The sequence below is a fragment of the Anser brachyrhynchus genome (assembly GCF_964034855.1).
Source record: "Anser brachyrhynchus genome assembly, chromosome: 1".
NCBI lineage: Eukaryota > Metazoa > Chordata > Aves > Anseriformes > Anatidae > Anser > Anser brachyrhynchus.
Window position 1 is genome coordinate 133,557,652 of NC_137694.1, and position 24,713 is coordinate 133,582,364.

At 40.8% G+C, this 24,713-nt stretch overlaps 1 protein-coding gene across 6 annotated transcripts in view; it reads left to right on the top strand.

The window, feature by feature from the left end:
- The window catches only part of ARHGAP6 (Rho GTPase activating protein 6), a 325,242-nt gene that overhangs the window by 201,436 nt on the left and 99,093 nt on the right, over positions 1–24,713 (top strand). For 2 of the 6 annotated variants that reach the window (XM_080556512.1, XM_080556510.1), the window contains exon 2: positions 3,977–4,082. The exons of the other annotated variants lie outside the window; for them this stretch is intronic. In XM_080556512.1, the coding sequence (XP_080412638.1) occupies positions 3,984–4,082 (99 nt within the window). In that variant the 5' untranslated portion in view covers positions 3,977–3,983. The remainder of the gene's footprint in view (positions 1–3,976; positions 4,083–24,713) is intronic. 6 annotated transcript variants of the gene reach the window in all.

Here is a 24,713-nt window from a genome sequence, read left to right on the forward strand (position 1 = left end):
TAGCTGGGAAGACTAGTTCAGAAGAGGAGGAAAAAGATTCGTGAAGGAAATAATCTTGAATGTGCAGGAAGGCAAGTGAATCCTGTATGGATTTCTTGTTAGAATTAACGGAGTTCTGGAAACCTGTTCATCCTTTTAAGAAGCTAGCTGGGGAGAATATAATGCTTTATGTACATAGGTTAGCTCAAAAACTTGCTATAACTGAGTCTGAAATAATGCCCCCATGTCTGTGTAACTTTCCCTGTAATTTAGAAAATGTTTTTCTCTGTATATGTATGCTTCTTTCTGCATTAGGAATATAACAGGTAGTTCGATTATAATCAGAAATTATAAGATTTAGATTCCTTAAAATCCATCCAATGAGGCAGAATGGCTTAGAAAATATTTTTTTCCTGCTACGAAAGTATCAGCTAAAACTGACCAAAAGTATTCACGAAGTCCAAGGGGCTTCAGTTCACGTGTATCTGGAGGCCAGGTATTCTGGGCACATAAATGTGTGGTAAATTCTCAGTGGTATTTTCCAGTGTTTAAACAGACTGCTGAGCTAGTAACCACAGATTTGACTAGGCTATAGGTACCTTGCTGGCTTCTGTTTTAGAAAGCCCTGCTATACCTCTGTGTGCAGCTTTAGACTCACCTAAAAATCTAAAAAGTCTGCCCCACATCACTTCTGACACCGAGTGTGGACCTCCTGAGTTAATAACTGGGTGCCTTGTGTTTTTGAGTTTCTGGGTTCATATCACCTGTGGCTTAAAGACAGCACAGGGCAGGAGCAGTTGAGGCTAACCTCTGTTAACACAGGCAACGGTGTCAGATGACTTTTTCCTTTATGGTAGTGATGTTCGCTATGAATAACATTACAGGCTAGTCAGTGACATCTAGTTATGTATCTTCTGTCTAATACCTTTTCAACTGGTTGGTATTTCAAAACTGACTCAGCAGAAAGCATATGGGTACAATGAGTGAACATTGGGTACGTGACACTACTGGTAATGGTGCTTCTGCTTTGGCTTTATGTTATTGTTAGAAACGTATGTGTGAGTCATTGTATTATGGAGAAAAAAGGACATTCAATTTGTATTACTGCCAGGTTGGGAAAAAAAACCCTTAGAAAAAAATTAAAGAAAAAAAAGAAAAGGTGTTACCTAAAGTACAGAGTGCCAGCATTTGAAAAGGTGACTTCCATAGAAAGAATAAAGATTTGGGGATGGTTCTGTAATTTATTAATAAGAGATTTACTTCTTCCCTCCTGCCTCTGCTCTTCACAGCTCTTCAGAGCTCTGTTTGTTTTTCAGAAGTACAACAGCATGCTCACTGTGGCTGAAAAAGCATGTTTCCTGCCTGGGTTAGAGCAGAAAAAGAATGAAAGCCTTGGTACTGTACTGCTAGTGTGCTGATTTGAACACCAAGGGAGAAAAATATTTAGGTCAAAAGATTTTATAACCTGTTTGCTAGTTGCAATGTTTGTTTTCAGTAGTCTCTGTAGTCATTTTTTCTTTTCTGAAGAAATCTATAGCTTCACAGGCTACTTAGCCTTGTTGGTTTTGAGAATGCATTTCTTACTGGAAGTCCCATACTGCAGGCAGAAGATCTCCAGGTCAAACTCCTGGCTGCCACTGAATGCACAATAAATACTAAGCACACATGCTGGTGGGTACTTGCACTTACCCATTGAGCAAGGAGAAACCGCCAGCAACCATGCAAAGAATTGCAAAACGTTCTGTAAGGTTGCCATCTCCGAGTTCATGCAGTACAAACAGCATGGCTCTTTGAATAGCTTTTTGAAAGGCAAGAGAAAAGGTTAGGAGTGGGTAAAGAAAAACAGAGCTGTGTATGTGTGGGCAAGGAAGAGAGAGGGTTTTTCTCCAGTGCTCTGGCTTGCCGCTTCCCTCCTCTGTATTGTCCTTTCCCCATTTCCCACAGCTGTCCCTGTCGCACAGGGTTCGAAGTGCCCTTTCTGCTGCTTGCCTTGGCACGCTGCAGATCAGTGTGTGGATCAGGAGGGATCAGCTGGCAATGCCACCAGGGATCGACCAGCACAGCACCACTTGTGGACTAGATTTCCACCATGGGCTACCTACCGTATTTGAATGTATAAACGCCATTGTGTAGGCTGCTGAGGCCATCCAGCTGCTCCCTAATGGCTTCTCAAGCTCAAGACCCTCAGCATGCCTGCTTGCATTTGTTCTAGCAGGATGGCATGTGGAAAAACACACCACTTTTTCATGACGTACTCTGAGTGTAACACCTACAAATGACAGTGACAGCTACTTTCTGAATACCCTGAGTGGAACATAATGCTTTTGTTATTCTTCTGAAAAGTAATCGGAAAATAACTTAGTACATTGCCTCCTCCGAATTCCCATTTTTCTGTACAGTGGTTTGAGGCTGTGCATGGATGCCTTTGTTTTTATAGTTTACCTTTTCAAATCGTTATATCATCTGAAAACACCAAGGAAATTTCTCTGCCTTTTTTTTTCATATTGTTCTAACAACTAGATGAGGAGAGAGATTACCAAAAGGAGGCTGAATAGCAGATCCTGTTAGACCCAACTCTGTTTTCATGAGGGCTGTTATTTCCCATGTGATGCTGAATGGGCACGAAGAACTTTTTTAGCATTCACCATCTTTGTTGAGTTCCGGTTTGTTGAATGGGCAGCTCTCCTACTGGTATTTCAAAATACTCCGTGAATTTGTGCCCGACAGAGTGATGTGGCTCTAATAGAGATCCCAGTGGGAAGAGATGAAGAAAGGAGTCTATAAATTACCACTAAGCTGTAGTCACATCTGCCAGATTTCTTAAAGCCAGCCATTACTCTATGTGGTCTTGTGAAGATACAAGTGGCTTCAGCTGATGGCGTGTGGGAGGCTTACCGAGGGGCTCAGAAGTACCCAGGGAACTGAAGAAAGGCAGCTGTAGGTGTGGTAAACAACGTCTGCTTTAAGATGCCTGCATAAAACTAACTAGAGATCAAGGCAACCAGATAGGTGAAATAGAGTTTGTTCAGCCTGAAGAAGAGAAGGCCCTGGGGAGACCTTACAGCGGCCTTCCAGTACCTAAAGGGGGCCTACAGGAAAGCTGAGGAGGGACTCTGCCAGGGAGGGTAGTGACAGGACAAGGAGTAATGGCTTTAAACTAAAAGAGGGTAGGTTTAGATTAGATATTAGGAAGAAATTCTTTACGTAGAGGGTGGTGAGGCCCTGGCACAGGTTGCCCAGAGAAGCTGTGGATGCCCCATCCCTGGAGGTGTTCAAGGCCAGGCTGGATGAGACTTAGAGCACCCTGGTCTGGTGGGAGGTGTCCCTGCCCATGGCAGGGGGGTTGGAACTAGATGTTCTTTAAGGCCCCTTCCAACCCAAACCATTCTATGATTTTATGAGAAAATGGAGACATTGTGTTTTTTGGTATGCCTGTGCTGTCCGTAGAGTTCCACTTATGAATCTTTGAAAATAGATTATGCTTTATAGTAAATGGTCAGTGTACAACAATTAAAGATAACTAAGTGATGCCATCTGCTGTCTCATAATCTTATTTGATACTACTTTTGATGACAGAATCGTTATCGCAAGAAGAAATGGAAACAGCCTAGGCTGATTAAAATGCCAGAGCTATGACAGTATCTGATCTGTATCAAAGTTATACAATATAAACATTGGTTGTGATTTAATACAGTGGGCTATAGCATGTCAGAAGGAAACACAGTGCTAGGGTCAATCCAAGATAACTCCTCAGTGACCCTATTATCTAGAGGTTTTTGTTAGGCTTCTTTTTTGTTTGTTTGTTCTATTTCTTGTCTCTTTGAATTCTTGTGAGGAAGATGAAGGATCCTGTGGAACAGACAGTAGGTTGGAAGAACATGGCACACCATCCCATTAAAGTGTGTGTTTAGCCAAAATTTATTTGTTATGTAGTGAAATTCTTCACATTACAACTGTATTTAGTACAACTTGTTATCCACAATGACTTTACTTTTAGGTGCTTTATGGAAAGAGTTAACCTGACCATGGACTTCAAAGAAGCTGAGAACCACATTTGTGTAAGACGTATTATTCAAAGAGAGTTCACCCGTCATCTCAAAAAGGTAGAACAGATCATAACATTTAACTATTGAATTTATAAAATGAAGTAAATTTCAAATTAAGTTGACTAAAGACTAAAATGCTCAGCCTTGAAACAGTAGTTTATTCAGAGAATATCAAATGCTTTCTTTCTCGTGTATATATGCATTATTAGGTTGGCTGGGCTTTTAATAGCAAGAGTTTAAGACTTATTTTCTTCAAATGCAGCTACACCAAATTGCAGTTCACAGGTTACCTCTTGATGAAACAGTGAAATGCTGTAGATGATCTGAAGGTCCTGCAGTCAGCAGTGCTTAGTAGGTACAAATCGGTGCAGAACCAAAGAGGCGGATTTTGTGTTTCATGTTTAACTCTGTCTCTCTCTGTTCTTCGTTTCTGTTTATAATGGGTCTGCAATGAACTGAATTACAGTGATCTGTGTTTCTGGTTATATGTTAAGAGAGAGACCACCTGTGCTTTCTTATGCTTTTACATGGTTTAATTTTCATGGTGAAACTCATCTGGTCAGTAAATACCCATTTGCAGATGTAGTACATTAGAAGTCTCCCTTTCGAACATTACTGTAGCAGAAGCCCTGCAGCCCCTTTCCTCCCTCGGTACTTGAGAGCCTATCCTCAAGGTGCACAAATGGCCGAACAAGCACTGAGTGAATTCCATAACTAACGATTCCTGAGGAAAGTCTTATCCAGCCTCCTTGCAAATCAGCAGCTCTGCAGATGAATGTAGCACAGTCCACACTGACAAGAGGGGAAGCTGTGGACATGTTGACATCCTCATAGCTTGCCATACCTCTTTTTTATAAACTTCTATAAGATTTCCTCTGCAGACAGATTTTCTAATCTGGGGCATGAGACAGATTGAGGAATAATGAGATAGATTAAAAATTTATTTATACATATATTTGCTGGTTCTTTTGATCTTTGTTTTCTAAACATTCACGTATTTACAGACTTTTCTGCACAGCTCTAAACTTTACTTAAAGGTTTCTGCCTTACTTTAAAAGCCAAAATGAAATGCGAAATTCACATTTCCATATAATCATGGGTTGGTCTTGAAAACACAGGAGCTTGAAAAAAGTCTGAGTTCACTTGAAAATGGTGAAGTGTCCATCAACCAGAAGTTGTGAGAGTATAAAATGGGGGTGCATTTACTTATATGCAAATCTGCTGTTATTAATTTAGCCCTAAGTAGGTAGGAACTGTTAAAGAACAAGTTAGGCCTTGGGGTTATCTCCAAACAAGTGAGGGGAAAAAAATAATGATTTGGGTGATATAATCTGTGAGTTGGTATTATATTTCCAGGACAAATGCTACTCTGTTGTAATTAGAGCATGGGTAAAAACGTGAGGAATTCTTGTGCCTTTGGCCAGAGAAAACCTTACCTGAAAGCAGCAGTGGATTTAAAGCTCTTGTTGGAGGATGTAGAAGGAGATTTTATTCCTCGTGAAAACTCAAGGAGCTCTTGAGATGACATTTTAAAGAAGTTGCAAAAATGTTCCAGTGTTCAAATTAGCACATCCTTCTCAGGGAATGGTAACTGGCTGTTAGCAAAGGTTTTCTGGAAATATCTAGGCTTTTAGAGAACATGTCTTCTGCCACTCCAGGCTGGCTGTGTATGAAATTGAATGGCTTTGTATCTGCAGGGTAACGCCTTACCAGGATGGGCAGACTGTTAGTGATTTTGTAAGGTGATGTAGAAAGTGGAGTGTGGATTAAAGACGTGACTGATGTGAAGAAATGACCAAAAGGTGGTGAACATAGTACAACGAAAGAATAAAAGGAAAATCAGGCTGTCAAAATTGGCTTCTTTTCAGTCTGTCTAGCAAGACTTTTTTTTTATGCTACGCTAATCTTGCTCGTACCTAAGTGCTTCATAAATTCAAAATGTAACCTCAAAGGATTTCTCTTGCTCTCCCCAGTGTGGTTTTTACCTCTATGACTCTTGTTCTTTTCCAACCGAGTGCTATTTCCAGGGAAGCCAAATCATGCATTTTGAAAGTGAGCAGTGCTTCAGGGAACTCTCAGATCATCTGACGAAAACAGCACAAAGACATAAGTGAATTAGTGAGAGACCTAGTAATGCAAGGAACAACGCGTATGATGAGTATTCATCTTCATTGCAGCTATTACTGTTAGAGGAACAGAAGTGGCTCTGTGCCTCATTTGCTTTTTTGTTTAAATGCTAAAAGGATGGTTGCTGAAGTGACAAAAGGCTTCTGATTCTGTGTTTAAACTCAAAATTATCAGAAGTTCCCCTTAGGTTTTGAAGTGCCGTTCCATACGCCGCATCGTGCAAGGATCCTTGTTGGCTTTGCTACATCTTGTGTCTGTCTGAATTTACAGTGCCGACTCCTACATTTTAACATTGCAATATAAGTAACACCTGCCAGGAAGACAATTGAATTGAACATGCAAATATGCAAATAACATTGCAAATAAAGCTTTTTTTTTTCTTTAAGTGGTAATGCTCCTAGCGGAATTTTGATCTCTGAAACAAAAAAGATCATCTGTTATGGCCCTGTGTGCTAGGTGCTAAAATTCATTTTATCTGGTAATTAGCAACACAAGCGCAGTAGTAGTATTGGGCATGCTTAGAATACATACTTGGCTAAATAAGAAACTGGTCAAGACCACAAGGAAGGTCGCTGAGTCAATAAAAGTTTTTCTCTTTTCATAGACATAAGCTATGTCCTTGGTCAGTATGATACAAGGATGTTTGATTCTACACACAGTATTTCTCTGCACCCTGAGATGTGGATGATGAGTTCAAGGAGCCTTTTTAAGGGAAGTTCAGTGCTTGTGGGGTGGGTTGCAAATCTGGGGTAGGAATTAATTGACTAGATTTTCTCTAGTCCTTTCAGCATTGCCCTGTTTTACTACCTCAGCTTATTTTTGGGGTTCTATTCACTTCTCAACAAATGTTGCATTGAATTTCCTTATATGACATAAGTAAATATGGTGGTGTGATACTTCAGATCAAAATTAGGATTCAATGCATACTTGAGATGATTCGCAAATTAAAAACTAAGTTCTGTATATAGTTTGTTGTCAGCTTAGAAAATAATACTGAGTTATTTCCACTCACTAGGCCAAGCACATAGAAATATTAGGCCAACATGAGCCTACTTCTGCTTTTTTTTTTTCTTTTAAGTAGGTCTTGCATTAAGATACCCTCTTCTGCTTGTTAGAGCAGAACTCAGGCAGCTGATTTGTTTTAAATAAAGATGGGTATTCTTCTGAAGAACAAGAATGCTTTTTCCAGTTCAAAACTTTGTTTTTGCTTTTGCTTCTTGCTGGAATTTCATCACATACAGTAAAAGCACTAGCTTCTTTGAATTAAGCAAATATATTTATAGCTATAGGAACTCTACTTTCTCGTTCTCTTAAAGTGGGTGTAGTAAAAAGAGGAAGATTCGCTGAGTGTACTGTTCTTCTTTCCTGTCCTTCCAGAAGCATGCAAACTATATCAACAGTTTAGCAGTGTATGCATGGGTGCTTCTATGAGGGGAAAAGTCAGTTGGCCGCAGCATTTAATTAATCTGTTCTGTATGTTCAATGCCTTATAAAAACCATTAACAGTAGCTCTTTGGGGAGTATTAATTACAAGACACTGTCTATTGATAAAATTTCACAGAATACCCCTTGGTTCGTGTGCGTTGTAAAGTATTTATTAATGTTTTTAAATCACTGCTGTTATTGCTAAATTTCCAAGCATTTAATTGTAGTTCATATAGTCAGATCTTGATGCTATCCCACTCTTATTTCCTATTTGTAATGCTTTTCAGTTTACAGACTTGAATGCATGCTGTTGGAAATTAAGGCTGGAGATTGACACTGGCTGTGGTGGTGCGCACTGGGGAAGAATTTAGAGCTGATTTATACTATAAACTTAAAATAAAAAAATAAAAAAAAAAGTAGCCAAAAAACTGCTCTGTTAAATTCAGACTCATTTCTCTGTAGCTAGTTACAGTGGTGTTTTCAAGCATAATCTATTTTTTTGTTTCCTTACAGTGTCTTTTGTTCATTATTTTTCAACTTGTCAAATTTACAGCACGCTGGGAGACTGACAGAGGGGCAGATAAAAAGCATGCTGGCTATGACAGGAGAAGCAGCAGGTAGATCCAGGTTGATGGTGGTTCAGCAGTTTTGCCTTGCATATCTGCCTTCATATCTACAGTAACATAACTTAAAACTTTGAGAGGAAAAGACAGTAAGAGCAGAAGAGAGTTAGTTTTTACAGACTTTAAGACGTTTGATAATGTTGAGCACATGGTAGTTTATAATTTAACACTATAAATTGGAAGTGGCTCTCGCTATGATATGGTCTGATGGCAACAGCACCATGCTATGGTGTGTGTACAGACTGTCTGCACGTTCTGCTTGAAGCACCACAGCGTCTGTAAAGTCCCAGCCCATCGCCTGATAAATCTTCCCAGAGCGTCGTAGTTACGTCAGGTTTGTGAAGGCTCGCTGGTAGAACGAAGTTCAAGATTGTTGCTGACCCAAGGGTCTTACAGGAAGTTTTGAGTCCCCAAATGTGGGAACAGAACCTGCAAGACTGTAAACTTGGCCGCAGAGAAAAAGTGACCACATCCATTAAAATATAAGATAATGTATCTCCCACATTCTGAAAAAACAAAAATGCAAAACCAGACTATGTAAAAGCATTATCTAGTATGTCTAAAAACAGTGCTGTATGTGTTTCTCCTTCTATTTTAAGATTATTTAATGTAAAATGATGTTATCTAACTCCACGTGCCTCAGCTGAGGGAATGTTGTTCCGAGCACACAGAACATGCACGCCGACTTGAAAGGATAAACACCTCTTCTTTGCCTTTTTCTCTGTAAAGTGAATGCAAGGTAGAGAGAGCGTGATTTCCCTTGCTGCCTTTTACCTCTTTCCTGGATCAAGCATGTGTCATAAGGAAACAAGCAAAAACAATTTTTTATTAGAACTGGGTTGCGGGGAAGAGGGTGATCTAAAGCCCTGAAGAAATCTCAGGTTCTGAAACCTTTTGCCACTTTGCATCACCAATACTCTTAGTGCTCAGAATTTGGGCTCTGTGAAAGCCACCTGGAAACCTGATGGTGTTCCTTCTCAGTTAAGCCTTGTAATGTGGTGGCTGCCTGGGAATGAATCTCCTTGCTGGAATCCAGGAGGTTGAGGCTGGATGAAGAATTTTTGGTAAATGTCACGGTTCCTACTTTTCCAGTTTACCTGGCAAGGGCAGAGAAGCTACTCCTGGACAACTAGGCAGTTCTTCTAACAAGAATCTTCTTCTGGTTACTGGTCATCAGTTAACAAGTTGATTTGTGAGTTTGTTCAGATGCTGAGCCCACATAAATGTTTTACTAAGCACGTTTAGGGAACTGTTGTAAGAGCACATTTCCTTGAGCTCTGTGTGTCTCTAAAACTGACTGTCATGTAGTTTAATCAGTCCAGAAAGCCCACTACTGTAGAAAACTTTCACCTGACATTCTATCAAGGTAAAATCCCTCCTTCTCCCCTCCCTATGTCCCTCTCCAACCCCCCTCCCCCTGATTTATCTTTTAAAAAGCTTATACGTGGACACAGAGACAGAAAACAAATGTACATCTGAGTCATTTAAAGTTCACATTTTCCAATAACAGTAGTAGGCTGGTTGATTATTTCTCATTCGGTTACAGCTTGCCAGGAAGTGCAGTCTTCCTGACCTCCCAGGTGAGGCCCTTGGTGGTCTGTAACAGACGCATGGTGGGACAGGCAGATAGCTCAGCAGGCAGCCGGGTGCCCGCCAGCTCCAAGACCTCACCAGAAGGATGAGCAGCTTCCCCTCTTGGTTGCACACCTACGTGGCTGGTCCTTCTTCCTCCTGGTGTCTCTGAAACCTTGTTACGGCTTCTCTTCCTTCCAGAGATGTATTTCGCTTCTGATGACTTTGTTTCCCATTTCTGGGTGAAAAGAAAGAAGAAGGAAAAAAGGAAAAAAAAAAAAAAAAAGTGTGTGTGTGTGTAAGTTTAGGAGTGTTCCTGATTTATGTGTGTATGTATGTGTTCATCCCTTCAGCACTATGAAAGGTGAGTTATGAAATGCAATAGCTTTTTAGACAATCTGATACAGTAAAGGAGATAACCCTTCTCACAAATTTTACCCTTTTATAACCAGACAGCATGAAAGCCTTTTATTAAACGGGGCTGCTTATCAAAGCTAAGTGAGGTTGGAAGTCACTGACGACTGTCACTTTCTGGGTACTCAGGAACCTCTTGGAACTGACTTTGTGCTAGCATGGAAAACCGAACTAAAATGACAGTAATCATCCAATTTTGAGTGGGACAGAAAAGCAATGGTAGGTGATATTGGCTGGGCATATGAGTAAAACACTTTTCTTCTTTTCCCTGCAAGCTTTGCTTGTCATGCTGACTGCTCCAGCCTCGCTCTTTTCTTGTACCCTCCCATCTGCTCAGCTGTGTCCAGCTGTTGTTTCCTTTCTTGTACTTAAGTGTGCTCTTACTCTGTGGGGTGTTTACAGACAGGCCAGACCCCGTTGCAGGGGCTCTGCTGGTATCTATGCCTGTGAGAATTGGTTGTGTTTAGACAGGAAATTTAGCTCAACTATAACGCTAGGCTAATGTGACACTGAACCTGCCTGCTTCGTGGCTTGTGGGATTAGTGTGCTGCGCATAGGAACTCGTGTGTCTCCATCCAGATGTGAAAAATGCTCTAAAATTTTATTCCTTACAGCAGAAATTGTTATTATTGTTACTACTGTTATTGCTAAGTGTCTGTACAACCCGCTTGTAATGACCCTTATCCATGACAATAATGCAAATGGTGACTGTAACTTTAATAACAATTGAAACATGAAAGAGCAGTAGATGCCAAGAACAGCTAAGACTCCAGAGGGGAACAGGGAATGACAAGAAAAATATTATTATTTTAAGCATTCACAGATGTATTTTGTATAACATACTATATATGCATATAGGTATGTATGTGTATACATACACAGCCATAGTTTCACAAAGAAACAAGTTTTTATAATGATCATATTAACTGTGAGTTAATCCAATGTCAATCTGGGGAGACTTGATTACAGACAAGCAACTAAAATAATAGCAGCTTTGCTTAAGTTTTTAAAATAATATTATTTCTGGAAATAAGCTTGTTGCTCATTTCTCACAAGCAGCTATTTTTCTGGTGCTCTGGTGCTTATCTGTGTGTGTGTGTTGGGGAGATAGAGCAATATACATGCATCTGACTAGTAAGATTTCATTGAATGTTATTTACAATATATTCCTTTTGACGTTTATTTGTAAGAAAAGGCAGAGCCTATTATGTATCAGAGTTTCACAGTGAATTTAAGACTGGTGTTATTATTAAGGGCATTTAATGAAGTCATTTCCTTTCTGAACTCCAGAAGATTCCTTCCCAGCACCAAGCTTAGTGCGTGTTGTGTTTGTGAGTGCATAAATGAGTAGGAGGCCACAGTGACATCATAGCCTGATGCTAATTGGTGTTACCTTTGTCTTTTCGGATTCTTTTATGGGGTTTTCTGCTGTATGAGCAGTATGTTTCCATGACAGTAAGAAAATGAAGGCATTTCTCTATGAGTATATACCTACTGATATGGTGGGCACCAGCATTTTGCTTGTGGGATGGGAACACGTCTAGCTGTGGGACAGGACAGATGCTGAGGCAGCCTTATATTTTGTGTCCCAGTGCTCAGGTACGCTCCCGTGCACTGACTCGGCCAGATGTGCGCTGCTGACTTGATGGGGACAGCTGGCATTTTGGCAGGTGGGCTTCATTTGCATCACTGGGAAGGGACTGTGAAGCCTTCAGTAAATAGAGTGGCAGAAAAAAATGGCAAATAATCCAAACAAATAGTTAGGCAGGCCAGATCCAAGCTGTTGTAGCTTGAGCTTCTCTGTTCATAAGTGTGGTGTTGCAAACATGGGCAGATCTATAAATAGATGTCATGGTATAACTGAAGCTATAGTCAGCCCTCTTTCTTCCCACAATACAAAACTAAATTTGACTGGGGAAATTCTCTGTTGATTAGGACTGGTATTCTGGGAACTGATGCTATACTTGCATTATGGCCATAGCTCCGAGCTGGATTCCTTGCTCCAGAGAGAAGGAAATGGCTTACTTCACTGTTACTGTTCTTGAGTTCTTAATAAATATTCAAGATCTTGGAATCTCATACTGGTTTTTTTCATCATGTTGGATTAAAATGGGATTATACAGATAAGTAGGAAATAAAGGTTATTTTAATACTGGAATTACAGTACACAATATTGATACATGTTTCTAGATCTTAACAGCATTTGGTATCTGCAGCAGAACATCTGTCAGTTTTCATATACATTCTACTCTGCTTGCTACAACAGAAATTCTTTCTTTGGATTAAAGTTATCTTTGTTACTATAACTATTTTCAATCTAGTGAGGTTGGTTTTTTGTTCATTCCTTTTTAATGAACTACCTCTGAAGGAGATGAAGTAGGAGCTCTTTGTGCAATTGCAGTGCATCACCTTTAAGGAGCAGCAGTTCTTCATAAAAATGGAGAGAATACAAATCCAAAGAACAAAAGAAAATAAAAAATCCTTCTTTCTCAAGAAAACGACTTTCCTTGCTGTTTTGGTAGGATTATAGGTGATCATGTACTAAGCTTTCTTATTTCCTTGATTTACCTGAAGCTGTTTACTCCTCTACTCTTCTTTAGGAGTGAACAATGTTGCAAAGCATTGTTGGTTAGGAATTAAAAAAAAAAAAAAAAAAAAAAAGAGAGAGAAAAAAGCCTAAGGGCTTGTGTGATACCACATGCATGACTCATTATGCTTTTTCTGGGGACAAGGAACTTCTACATCCTGGTACTTATTCAGAAGTAGCCACCCTACAAGGGTTAGACAGTTGACTGTGTTTTTTTTTTTTCTCCTCCTATCAGGCCATATGCACTCACGCTTCCTGTCTAAGGAAACGGGTATAAACTTTCTCTCTCCCTTAGTCCCTGAATTCTTTTTGTTTTTGTTTTGTTTTGGTTTAGATGTGTGGTTGTTTTTTTTTTTTTTGTTTGTTTGTTTTTGTTGTAGTTGTTGCTGTTCTTTTTTTCACATGGAAAAGGAGCTGAGTTTCTAGTGGAAAAGGAGGTGAATTTCTAGTAATCAGCTCCAGGAGAGGGATGTGTCAGGGAAAGGGATTATTTGGTATGTAATTAAAGCAGAACTCAGAATAAAACATTGTTAGATACTTGTGTGTTCAAAAGAACAGGTTAACCTTATGATTTATGGGCAGACAGAATTAAAAATCCAAAGTTATAAAAACCATTGAAGAAGTATTTTAGTAGCTCTCTCTGTAACTAGGTTAGTTCCTCTTCCACGTTTTGTAATTTCTGTCTTTCAAGTGTCACCATATATATATGTGGTAAAACTTTGGTGAACTATGTGGTGAACATGTGTCCCTTTGCAAAAAAAAATAAAAAATTAACAAAATACTGTACTACTTGATGAAACAGAGTTACTTGTTTCAAAATGGTGATATTGTATAACAAAATGCAAGAATTCTGACTGAATAAGTGATACCAAAGGTGAGATAACTTTATAAGAGAAAATAGTAATGGAGCAGCAAAAATTGGTAATACAACTCGATTCAGTACAATACAAGTAAGCTGGGGTGGGAGGGGCTCTTTGTCAGGGAGTGTAATGATAGGAGAGGGTAAAATGGTTTTGAACTAAAAGAAGGTAGATTTTGATTGGATATTAGGAAGAAGCTCTTCACTCAGAGGGCAGTGAGGCACTGGCACAGGCTGCCCAGAGAAGCTGTGGATGCCCCATCCCTGCAGGTGCTCAAGGCCAGGCTGGATGGGGCTTTGGGCAGCCTGGCCTGGTGGGAGGTGTCCCTGCCCATGGCACGGGGGTTGGAATTGGATGATTTTTTAAGACCCCTTCCAACCCAAACCATTCCATGACTTTATGATAAAATCCTCCTGGAGCTGTAGGAGAACTGAATCTCGAGCGTATGTGCAAGCAGTCTGTGAGCAACACTCTGCTGACAGTTATTTCTCCCAGACACGTGCAAGCTGAGTCAAAGACAAGTCAAGGTGGAAATTGAATATGAAAGCAGAAGGGATCCAGGTGGTACCAGCCCATATATCATCCTGGCATAGAAGGTGCACATTGTAAATCCTGCTGGAGCAGCTTAATACCTGCCTACAGCTCTGTGTGACCTACACCTCACGGCTGCCATAGAGAAACACCATAGTGCACAGTGTGGTGCTGCCATTTCTCCTTTAATGTAGATGAATGAGATGACTCAAATCAGTTGAAGGACACAGCATGGATGTTAAATAATGGATCGCTCAACTATGATTTGCCAGCTGTGGAAGCAGTGATGAATTTCTAGGGTCAGTAATTTCTTAATGCAGTCTGCCAACATCTGTGAAAACATGCCTGCATATGGTGTCATGGGTATTTTTCATGTTTAGGATGGAGATCCTCAGCGAGATATTCAGGTGATCTCAACTGGCAAATTGATGCAATGGAATTGCTTAGCTTTGCTTTGCTGTTAAGCACGATGCATGTTAAGAAGGTCCTGATCTGCTACACCTTTTTTGGCTGCAAGTCCCACAGTGTGAGTTTGGGAACGTTTGGGCAACTTGTAGCAGCTCTTGCCTATAACTCTGGAGGTTGTTTTTTTCAGTCCTAAGTCTGACAGTCAGTATTTTAATGTGGCTATGGACTACTGTGTATTTCTTCATTCTGTGTACATCTGTAGATGCTATGTGGTAGTAAAAAGCAAATTATATCCCACGCTTCCTTTAGGAGAATTCATTAGCATAGCAGCCTGAGTCCTTGTCATGTAAGTTCATGGATCTGGGTCAATTAATGGGGTACCACAGAAATAAGGGATGTGATGTAAGAGAGCCAGTGGCTGTAGAAACATGAATGGATGATGAGACACAGAGAAACGAACTAGATTCGAGAGTCTGCTCAGCCACAAGATGCAGAAGAGAGAGACCAGAAGAAGAAATGGGATATGGGAATAGGCCAACAGTTTGCAAAGGCCAGCAAAAAAGTGGCAGCTGGTTTGGGATTTCTGACAGAAAGATCAGCCACCAAATACCTGCTTTTGGATATTGCTCTTGAGGGCAGAACTGGGAGTGAATAATGACCTCCTTCAGGGCTCTTAATCTAATTGTGGCAAATAATCATTTTTAACTTGTGGAACAGATGAATTTGAACACCTGCAGTTCAAACTGGTGGCTGTGTGTCCCTGGTCCAAAGAGTCAAGTGACCTTGTTTGTGCTGTGTAGCTGGACCACTAAGCAGCTGTTTCCACTGTAAACACTCAAATAAAACTGGTTTGAGGGTATGCTTGTGCATATCACTCTGTTATTAACTTTGTACGAACACACACTCTAAACCTCCTCCATGGGTGCCTAAATGCTTTCTGCTAGTGGAGGCAGAACGAACACATTGTACATATATTTTCTCTGTTCATTTTTGCCCTGCCAGAGGGACAGGCTGGTTGGCAGAAAGGCGTTTAGGTGGTACCCCCAGCACAGAGGGAATGAACTGCAAGGAGACGTGGCTGGGTAGCTGGGGCCCTTCCAGCAGAACCATCAGCAACTTTGTGTGCAACCATTAACCCCCCAGACTACAACATACTTCACGGTAAAATTAAGATGATAAAACTACTATGGTAGGAAGAGGCAAGCACATCTAAGTCTGATTATTTTAAAAGAGTGGAGTTTGTACGTATTCTTGAATACAATCTGTGCAGTATTATGTTGCTCTCTTTTCTAGATGGCAATTAAAAATAATCATCCCATTAGTTAAGGGAACAGATTTGTTTGATTTGTGTTTCTGGTTTTCGAAATATTAGGCAGCAAAATGGTTTTAAGAGTCAATTTCTGGTTAGAAACAGAATGGAGCTGCCAGGGATAGAAGGAGGGTAGGAAGGACCTCTCTTTTACTGTGCAAACATCCTACTCCGGCTAGTGGCCTTGAGCATGTAAGAGCTGCCAAGGGTCTTTGATTATCATTAATACTGGCAAGCTGCACGAAGGGAGGAATATATTTTCACTTTCTCATGAGATATTCTTCAATAGTGTGTGCCTTGTTCTGTTTCTGACAGAGCTTTCTCAAGGGCTCTCTTTATGCCAATGATTTCCCATCCTTTGTTGGTTTGTAGCCTACTCAAATGTGTCCAGTGGAGAAGAATCTCAGCCTGCTGAGAGAAGGCTTGTTCTTCCTCACTGGATCCCCCAGGGGTAGCTGAGTGGCAGTGGTTGTGGAGAGCGGTTGTTACTTTTGGTGTTGTTGCAGGGAAAAAAAAAAAAAAACACATAAAAAGTTATTTTAAAGAATTTTAAGTGAATGAAGGTGTCAGAAAAGATTATGTTGAGTTCAGCTCATAAACATGCAGACACCCAGCCTGGGTTTACCAAGGCACAGTGTGAGTAGGGTGCCAAACGGGGAGGTTCACAGCTCAAAGCATGGCCGTACCCAGTGCTGCATGGGTTTCCCAGATGGGGCAAACACAGCATAAGGTCATGCTGGGATTTCAGGTGATTCTCTCCACCTAAAGCTTACATTGACATGAAAGCCCCATGAAGGATTTGTCAGCTTGTCAGAGAGCAGCTTTCTTTTTAAGCGATGTGGAAGCACCAGAAATGGTGTCCTTCAAGCAGGCGAGAGCTGTGTTACGCATGTGTTTTAGAGCAGCTCTGTGTCTTGGAGGAAGAGGAGCGTGGTTTGACAGTTGCCAGAGCAACTAATGCTTTTTTAATGGACAGCAAGGATAAGTGATGGTATAAAGACCACGTAACTGGTGCACCTTCCCCTGGCTCCTGCCAATTTTCCAGTATATTAAAACAGTAATAATTTATGCATTCAGCTGAAAAATGGCTCTTCGTTTGCCTAGCTCAGCCGCATTTGTGAGACTGTGATCTTTATGGAGACAGCAAAGAAGAAACTATTTACACACCAGACGGCAAGGATTCAGCGTCTCTGACAAGTATACTTTGCAAGGGAAAAATGCATTCCTCACTCTGCCTCCAGAAATGCTCTTGGTTGTGGAAGTTGCTGGGCCAAGCCTCATTTATCTCAGAGGTTGATGTCTTCTGTTTGTCTCCTTTCCCTTCTCCCGTGAGTTTTTTTTTTTTTTTCAAAATTTCCAAACAGTTTTGTTTTTGCTTACTGTGTAATTACTGTTTATGTAGTAAGGCAGGTGGGTGGCAATGAAGCCTAGTGCAGGACAGGCGTTCTGCTAGCCCACGGCAGTGCTGCAGAGCCAGCTGCTGGGAAGTCGGCACGGGGATGTCCTCAGATAACTGGTGCTCGGGGTGAGAGCTCAACCGTTGTAGTATCTGAGACCCAGCTGACTGCTGACTTCAGTGAGGAACGATACCGGAGCAGAAAGGACAAATCGCATCCCACAGTATACAGACACTTGCTTTAAGGTACAGAGAGGTAGATTAACCGGAGCTTTCATCCACCAGTTTAAGGTTAGGTATTTAGATTTAGTGGTGGTTTCTGTAGGGCTTGTTATTAGTGAAATCTGTAGGCATTTTACAGCTGAATTCCAGGGGAAGAGAGTTTGGCTAATACTGAGCATTTTCTGAAATCTCCCTGAATTTTAGAATGCAAAGGCTCGTGTCTATGGGACTTTGCCTCCTCTGGAGTTCTCTGTAGAAATCAGCATTAATTACTTCAAGGTTGAGCTAAGGTTACCAATTTTGATTAAAGATTAAGTATTAAACCATTAAGCATGTTTATAAAATGAAACATAAACCATTGCAGAAATCTTAAATATAAGGTTACGCAATTTTCACACCACTCTTAGAGCCGTGTTTTCACAAATCAAACATGCGTTCCTAGTTCTTTAAAAGTAAATTTTATGTTGCAGCTCCTGGTTTTGTAGGTTTGAATCTTGCCTTTCATTTTGCAGTTAAAAAAAAAAAAACAAAAAACTTAGATACAATGCATGACAATTTTAAACTGTGCACTTACTAAAAATTATGACTGAAATAAGATCAGGTTTTCCAGTGAATGACACTGAGTTATTTAACTGGAATAAGTTCACTGCTCTTGAGTAGAGAAGCAGAGCATGAAGCGTGCACATTTTTTTGCACAGATGAGAAAGTAATAAACGTTTGCTAACAATTTTATGCTTTTTAAAACTCAGTAGATGACTAGTTACTACCTTCTTGCCATTTAGTAAGCCATTTTCTCGGCTCGTGTGATTTCTGAAGAGGAAGAAGTGAAAATCTTTCTCAGACACCCTAAGCAGAGAGAATGGAAATATTTGTAGGAAAGGGAATATTGGCAGTAAGCCCTCTCTTTAGATACTTGTGTGTTAGTGACCAGTATTTATTCCAAAAGAAATTTACAACATTTGGCATGTGCAACACAAACCTCTTCTTCCCCCATAGCTGCTTGCCCATTTTTCCTTTCTTCCTACAGTCTTCTCCTCCTGCATCCTTTCCCAGTTGTTAACTTATCTCCTTTCTTTCTATAACTCATGCACATACCCAGTGACACAACCCCACCTCCAAATATCTTATGCTCACTCTTTCAGGCTGTCTGTGGGTCACCCTCCTGAAAGATGCTCCTTTACATGTCACCCTATTTTCCTTAGTAATATGGACCTGCTGTCATCTCTGTTACGTTACAAAATAAAAATAATAAAAAAAAAAGTTGCACTCTTGATTCTGTGTGCTAACTCTTGATTCTGTGTGCTATTGCAACTGCTGCCCACCTCCCTTTTTATTTTCATGTTGAATTTATTGATTCAGCTACCCAGTGTTATTTTTCTTCAGTTCTGTCTGGACTTTTTCCAGACTGGCTGTCATCCCTGCCACTGCATCTTAAATGCTCTAAACCAGTGTCCCATGACTGCCAAATAGCATTACGGTATTAGAGGGACACCAGGAGAACTTCTTGTTCTTGATCAGCATGCATTGTTTCTGTTCTTTAAATCACATAAAGTGGAAATATTTCAGTGCCACTGAATTCTTTGTAGATGAAAGGAAGATACTTGATTTCCTAGGAAACAGATATGGGTACCTGTGACACGAAGAACCCCATATAACAAAAAATGGGGCATATAAAATATATTGCAGTTATTGAGATAATGTGATGGTCAGGGAGTAATTACATACCCAGTATGCAAACCTCTGATGCCTTTGAAGGTATGGTATCTCTCCTTATAGTAACCTGTGTTTCATGTGAACCTCCTGCTTACTACTACAGATTATGCTCTGCTGTGGGAAAGCAGGCAGGTATTTAGGTGATTTTTTTTCAAAACTGGATGCACTGTTGCTCTTTGATACAATTCTTGGGCTTCTGATTCTTGGGCATTCAGTTTGGATGTGTTAACACTGAAGGAGGCTGTAGTCGTGCAGTATGCATTTGTAAATGACCTGAACAGCTGAACGTTTTGAGATTTACTGAGTTATTGGAATGTTATTATGTCTTATTTAGTCAGCAACTTTTGATTTTTCTTTAGGTAAATACGATGAAGTTTCTCACCTGAAGAAATGTTGGTATCATTTGAAAGCAAGAGGGAGATGCTTGTAGCTCATCATACTCATCAGTCATCACTGGCATCAGTAAGAAATTTAGGAAGGCTGACACAAAACTATATGTGAGGATATGCAGGTTGATCTTATCCAGCTAAATTTAGTGATCTAGGCTGAAGCTAATTAAAAATATTTTGGGCATGGATATTTAATATGCATTTTGTCTTAGGAAACATGAAGGAAAAGCACTATTCTCCTTCCCCCCCCCCCCCCCCCCCCCGATCGAATATGACAGGAAGTCATTTGCAGTTGTCTTGGACATGAATTCATACTAAATGGCTAGAAATAGCTACTATGAAGTATTTTCAAAGAAACCCTAAACCAAAGATTTTTCTGTTTTTGTGCTAATGTAATTACAGACCAAATGATTTGAAATGTAGCTCAATTTGTGATTGATAGTATTTTATTGTCAAAATCAGCACTTCTGTCTTCAACATTATTAAAGACAGAAAACTGTCCTTTTGGAAATGTAACAGTAGGTGATGGTCCCTATTGGAGAATGATTCTCTGGTTCCTCAATGAAAACAGGTGCTCAGCTGTAACAATAGAAGGCTTCATATGCAAAATTCTCCATACACACTAAGTGTAGCTGGCAAAATTGAAAATGTGTCTTTGAAAATGAAGCTGGCCTGTCTGGTGCTTGGCTTATACTAATGATAGGATAGCTTTTAGCTCCAGTGTTTTGAAGTGTATGTTAGCACTTGACTTCTTTTGCCTATGTTACAGAAAGACACTTGAGGCACCATTGCATGTTATAAAGCAAAAGGAAAATCAGAAAATCCTATTCAGTTTGTGCTGGTTTTACTCACAGTTAACATATCTGTGTAATTTCTCTGGTAGAGATTTGTAACTGTAGGCAGGACTGGTTTTCCTTGCTATGGTTTCATGTTAACACATCCTTAAATGCTCAGATTTACTTGAAAGGGTAAAAAGGTTGTTATATTAAAAAAAAAAAAAAAAAAAGAGAGAGAAGAAAAGAAAGGAGAAAAGGGGAAAAAAAAAAGTGCTTATTTAGCTGGGTCTTTTACCTAGGGAGTGAGCTTATCTTGAGGCAAGGCTGCAGCAAGGAGGACGTGCCTTCCTCGAGGGCATCCCCTGCAGTTTCCCTGCTGCTCGGGGCTGCTGCCGGAGACGGCTGGGCAGTGCCTGGTACATGGGAATTTTGCGTGGGATGCAGGAGCACAGCGCTGTATCACCTCTGTATGGCCCCTGGAGGAAGCCCTGATGTAGCGTGTGAAGCCTGGCAAGTCAATGAGCAAGCTGTAGCCTGACGTAAGGGTGCAGTCACGGAGCGAGCCACAGATAAGGGGTGGCTGAGATACGTTGACTTTTGTTATCAAGTAATTGATGCTCTGTGAGAAGGAGTTGTTTCTGAATTCGTTGAATCAGCTGTGGTCACAGCCTGAGAGTGAATGGTTGGAAAGCTCCAGCCCTGTTTGGACCAGCTAAAATAATGCTTGTTATCCAAGACCTAGTCCAGTATAGGGAGAGCTGTGGAGCGTTATCTCTGTTGCCTAATGTCTGCCTGTGATAACTATTGGTGATGTGAGACCTCCAAAAAAAGACATTCTGGTAGTCTTCTAAGAAAGGCATTCAGCTCTTTAAAGTAACAAGCTCTCTTTGATATGTGATACCCCTAAGCATGAAATGCAAGTCCAACCTTGGAACTCAAAGGTCTGCCAAATTTCTTAACCCAAATACATTTGGAAAACTTTCAGTGAGGCCTACCCTTCTTTTCAAAGTCTTTATGTGATCTATATTACCAGGAATACTGATAGTCCCATGTGATATCAGAAGGGGGTGTATTTAATGTAATGACAGCACTTGTGTAGGGGCTATTACTGCTTTACAGTAGTGTCTGTTTATGTTTACAGGTCTGACACGTCTTTCATCCTGATTTGTTTTTCTTCTGCTTCTCGTGTGTTGCAGCTAAGCAGTGGGTTTCCTTGCTCACCGCTACAGCACAGGCCAGACAGCAACTGTCTGGTGTGCGTACATGAAGGCAGTGAAAACATCTTCTGCAGTTCTTAGAAGGTGTGCAGCCGAGTTAGTGCCCTGTTTATCCACCCCTATGTTTGAGTGTATGTAAAATCTCTGTTGGAAAAATTGTGTGTTTATGCTCATTCCCTGGAAATTCATCTATTAACGAAACCAAATAGACCACAGTAGGAAGGAGAGGAGCATCAACAACTGTTCTTTTAGAGCTCACTGATAAAACAAACCCACCTTCTGCCTTTGCCAAGGAGCATCTCTATTAGCAAAACCAAATTGCGATGCCTTTTCATGATACTCATTTTTCAAAAAATAGTTATTATTACTGTATCACTGCTGTGGACTCGTGATTGATGCAGGTGATAATTTCTTCTGAGGTAAAAATCAGACAGTAAGAGAGCATAGGAACTCTTAACTTCTGGGGGTGTCTGGACTGCCAGAGCATTATTCTTTGCTGCCTGTCTGCAGAATGACAGGAGGCTGAAGAAAAGCTTTTGCCCCTTGCAGTGAGGTTAGTCCTCGCAGAGGTTTGGGCAAAAGCTGATTCAAGGACTCCTTGTTTCTGAGGCTGAGCAGTTGGGTTGTTGAGAGCGCAAGTTCCCTCAACAAAAGCTGTCATCCTTGTCTGGGGGAAGGGGGTCTGGGAGATACAAGGTTCAAAGGCTTGTTTTTCTCTTCCTGGGATGTACAACACAGAGCACCCCCACATGGAAATAAAAGCAGTTTTGTAACGCTGTTGTAACAAGATGCCTGCATCTGTGTGTTTGTTGTATTTTTGAACGATAATAGTATGTGCTTCACGGTGATGGCAAACCCGCCTGATTTCTTTGGCTTATCTTTAAGCCAAATTAAATCATACCATTTGTTGATGGTTAAACTCTGCTAATAGGCGTATGTGAAATCAATTTAGGGCAAAATCTGGAGTGTTTTTCTGGTGGTTAAGTCTGCAGCTTAACCACCTCAGCTTTTACCTACTAAGATTTTACAGCTAGATAAAAACACAGTGCCAGTCACTTTGCCATTACATTTCAGCTGTCTGTTGAGACCAGATCTCAGAAACAGCCAGCTAAGCTGCAGCTGGAAATCAGATGAATGTGGCAGGCTGGGCGAAAGTCAAACTGAAAAACAGCAGTTAAAAACACAGAATCATTGAACCTGGAGAGTACCTCCAAGATCATCAAGCCTAACCACCAACGTGACCAACCAAGTCTCATCACTGCACCATGTCCCTCCGTGCCATGTCCATACATCTCCTAAATACCTCTAGGGATGAGGACTCCACCACTGCCCAGGGCAGCCTATTCCAGCACTTGACCAGCGTGGTCAGGTGTGGAGGCAGGCTGAGCTGTGATTATGAAGAAAATCTTGATTTCCTATGGATGTTGGCAATCTAGAGGCACATCAACATGGTCCCAGCACACAAGAGTGTGAGAATGTTGCTTCTGGGCCCCCAAAGCAAGTCTCTGTGCCCCATGGTCTTACTGGCTTAAGACTTCAGTCATTTGTGGATTGTCCACCTCGTGCTGTAGCTGTGCTTGCAGGGATGTACTAACAGAAGATGTTTACCCATAGAGATGCAGTGCTGTAATGCCTGTATCTGTTATCTTGTAGTATTAGCTAGGTTATCAGATTTGCAAACTGATTGGCAGGTTGACTGTAGTGGTAGCAGGGGTAACAGGTTTTCTTGAATGATACCCTGAACATGCAGAATCGTGGATGGCTTCGTGGGGCGTGCTCAGGCACGTTGTTCTTGACTATTCCTTTGGGTGCTTTCAACAGACTCTAGTACAAAACAAATGTTAAGTCCCATCATCACGGAGTTGCCCTAGACCTGTTTTGTGTCCCAGAGATCACTTTTCGAGTTCAGCATGCAAGAGATTTCCCTTGAAACGTCAGTCACCTCAGGTTTTGTGCTGTGTAAGTTGTGAAGCGTTCTCCTTTTTTTGCTTGGACTGAGAAGCGCAGAGGTTCTGGGCGCCTTCCAAACTTTTTGAAGTGGCTTTTTCCACTGTCAGGCGGGGTCTGGCTCAGAGTCAACTGCATTTTCCTGGTTCTCACCCTTCCCTTTCAGGCAGACAGATGACCTGCCTTAAGGGATCAACCTTTCTTGGAAGGTGAAATTAAGCACATCAATTAAACGCTGACCGTAAACATTAGCTGCCTACGTACCTATGAACTTATTAATCCCATGTTAGCACTCCCCGGTGCAGTGTTTATTGATCAGTTAATTAGTATTTGCACAGTGCTTTGAAGAGGACAGTGATGTGTACATTTCTGTTATCATTATAGATTAGTATATTACACCAAGCCAGAAACATTGCATAGATAATTTATCCATATCCTATTGAGAGAGGTGTATGTTTATTAAGAGAGCTCAATGAGGCATTGAATGCATCTATTACGGTTCAGAAGGGGAAAAATTTGATAACCGTGTGGGAGTTTTAGTAGACACATTTTTCCCTGCACTAAGGAGGAATGAAGATATTAATTTGTCTCCCTCTATCCGTGGGTTGTAACATCAGCTAACTTTTCCTTCTCCTCTTCTCCAGAAGACTCATCTCTCATGTTGCTTCGTGAGTGCTTGAGTGCCATCGGTTTTATCTTACCTGAGTATTCATGAAACAGGATAAAGGAAGACAAAATTTAAGTAGTTGGATCCATCCTGGCCTGTTCAGAAAATAAATAAGTACCTTGTCTGCAAAATATAATCAAGGGGAGCTTGGCGCATACTACTTAAGCATTCATCGAAGTTGGAGGTGCAAGTCTGCTCTTTCTTTCTGGTCTTTGCTTTCCATGCTTCTGATCTTTTCTGCCTACTTCATTTAGTCTTCTTTACTGTTAATTTTTTTCCTGGTGTCATGCATAACTTGGTCTGAGATCACATTTTGCATAATTAGATGTGAGAGAAAATGGGATCTGCTAATAACAGCATATTTTTTCATTGTGGTATGTGCATATCCATTAACTTAAGGAGAAATTTACTTGGGCCTAATAGAACACTTGTTACACAGACATGAAATTAAAAGACTAAGTCATGTGAAAACAGAAGTCTGTGTCTAGAAATCTTCGTGGTCCTG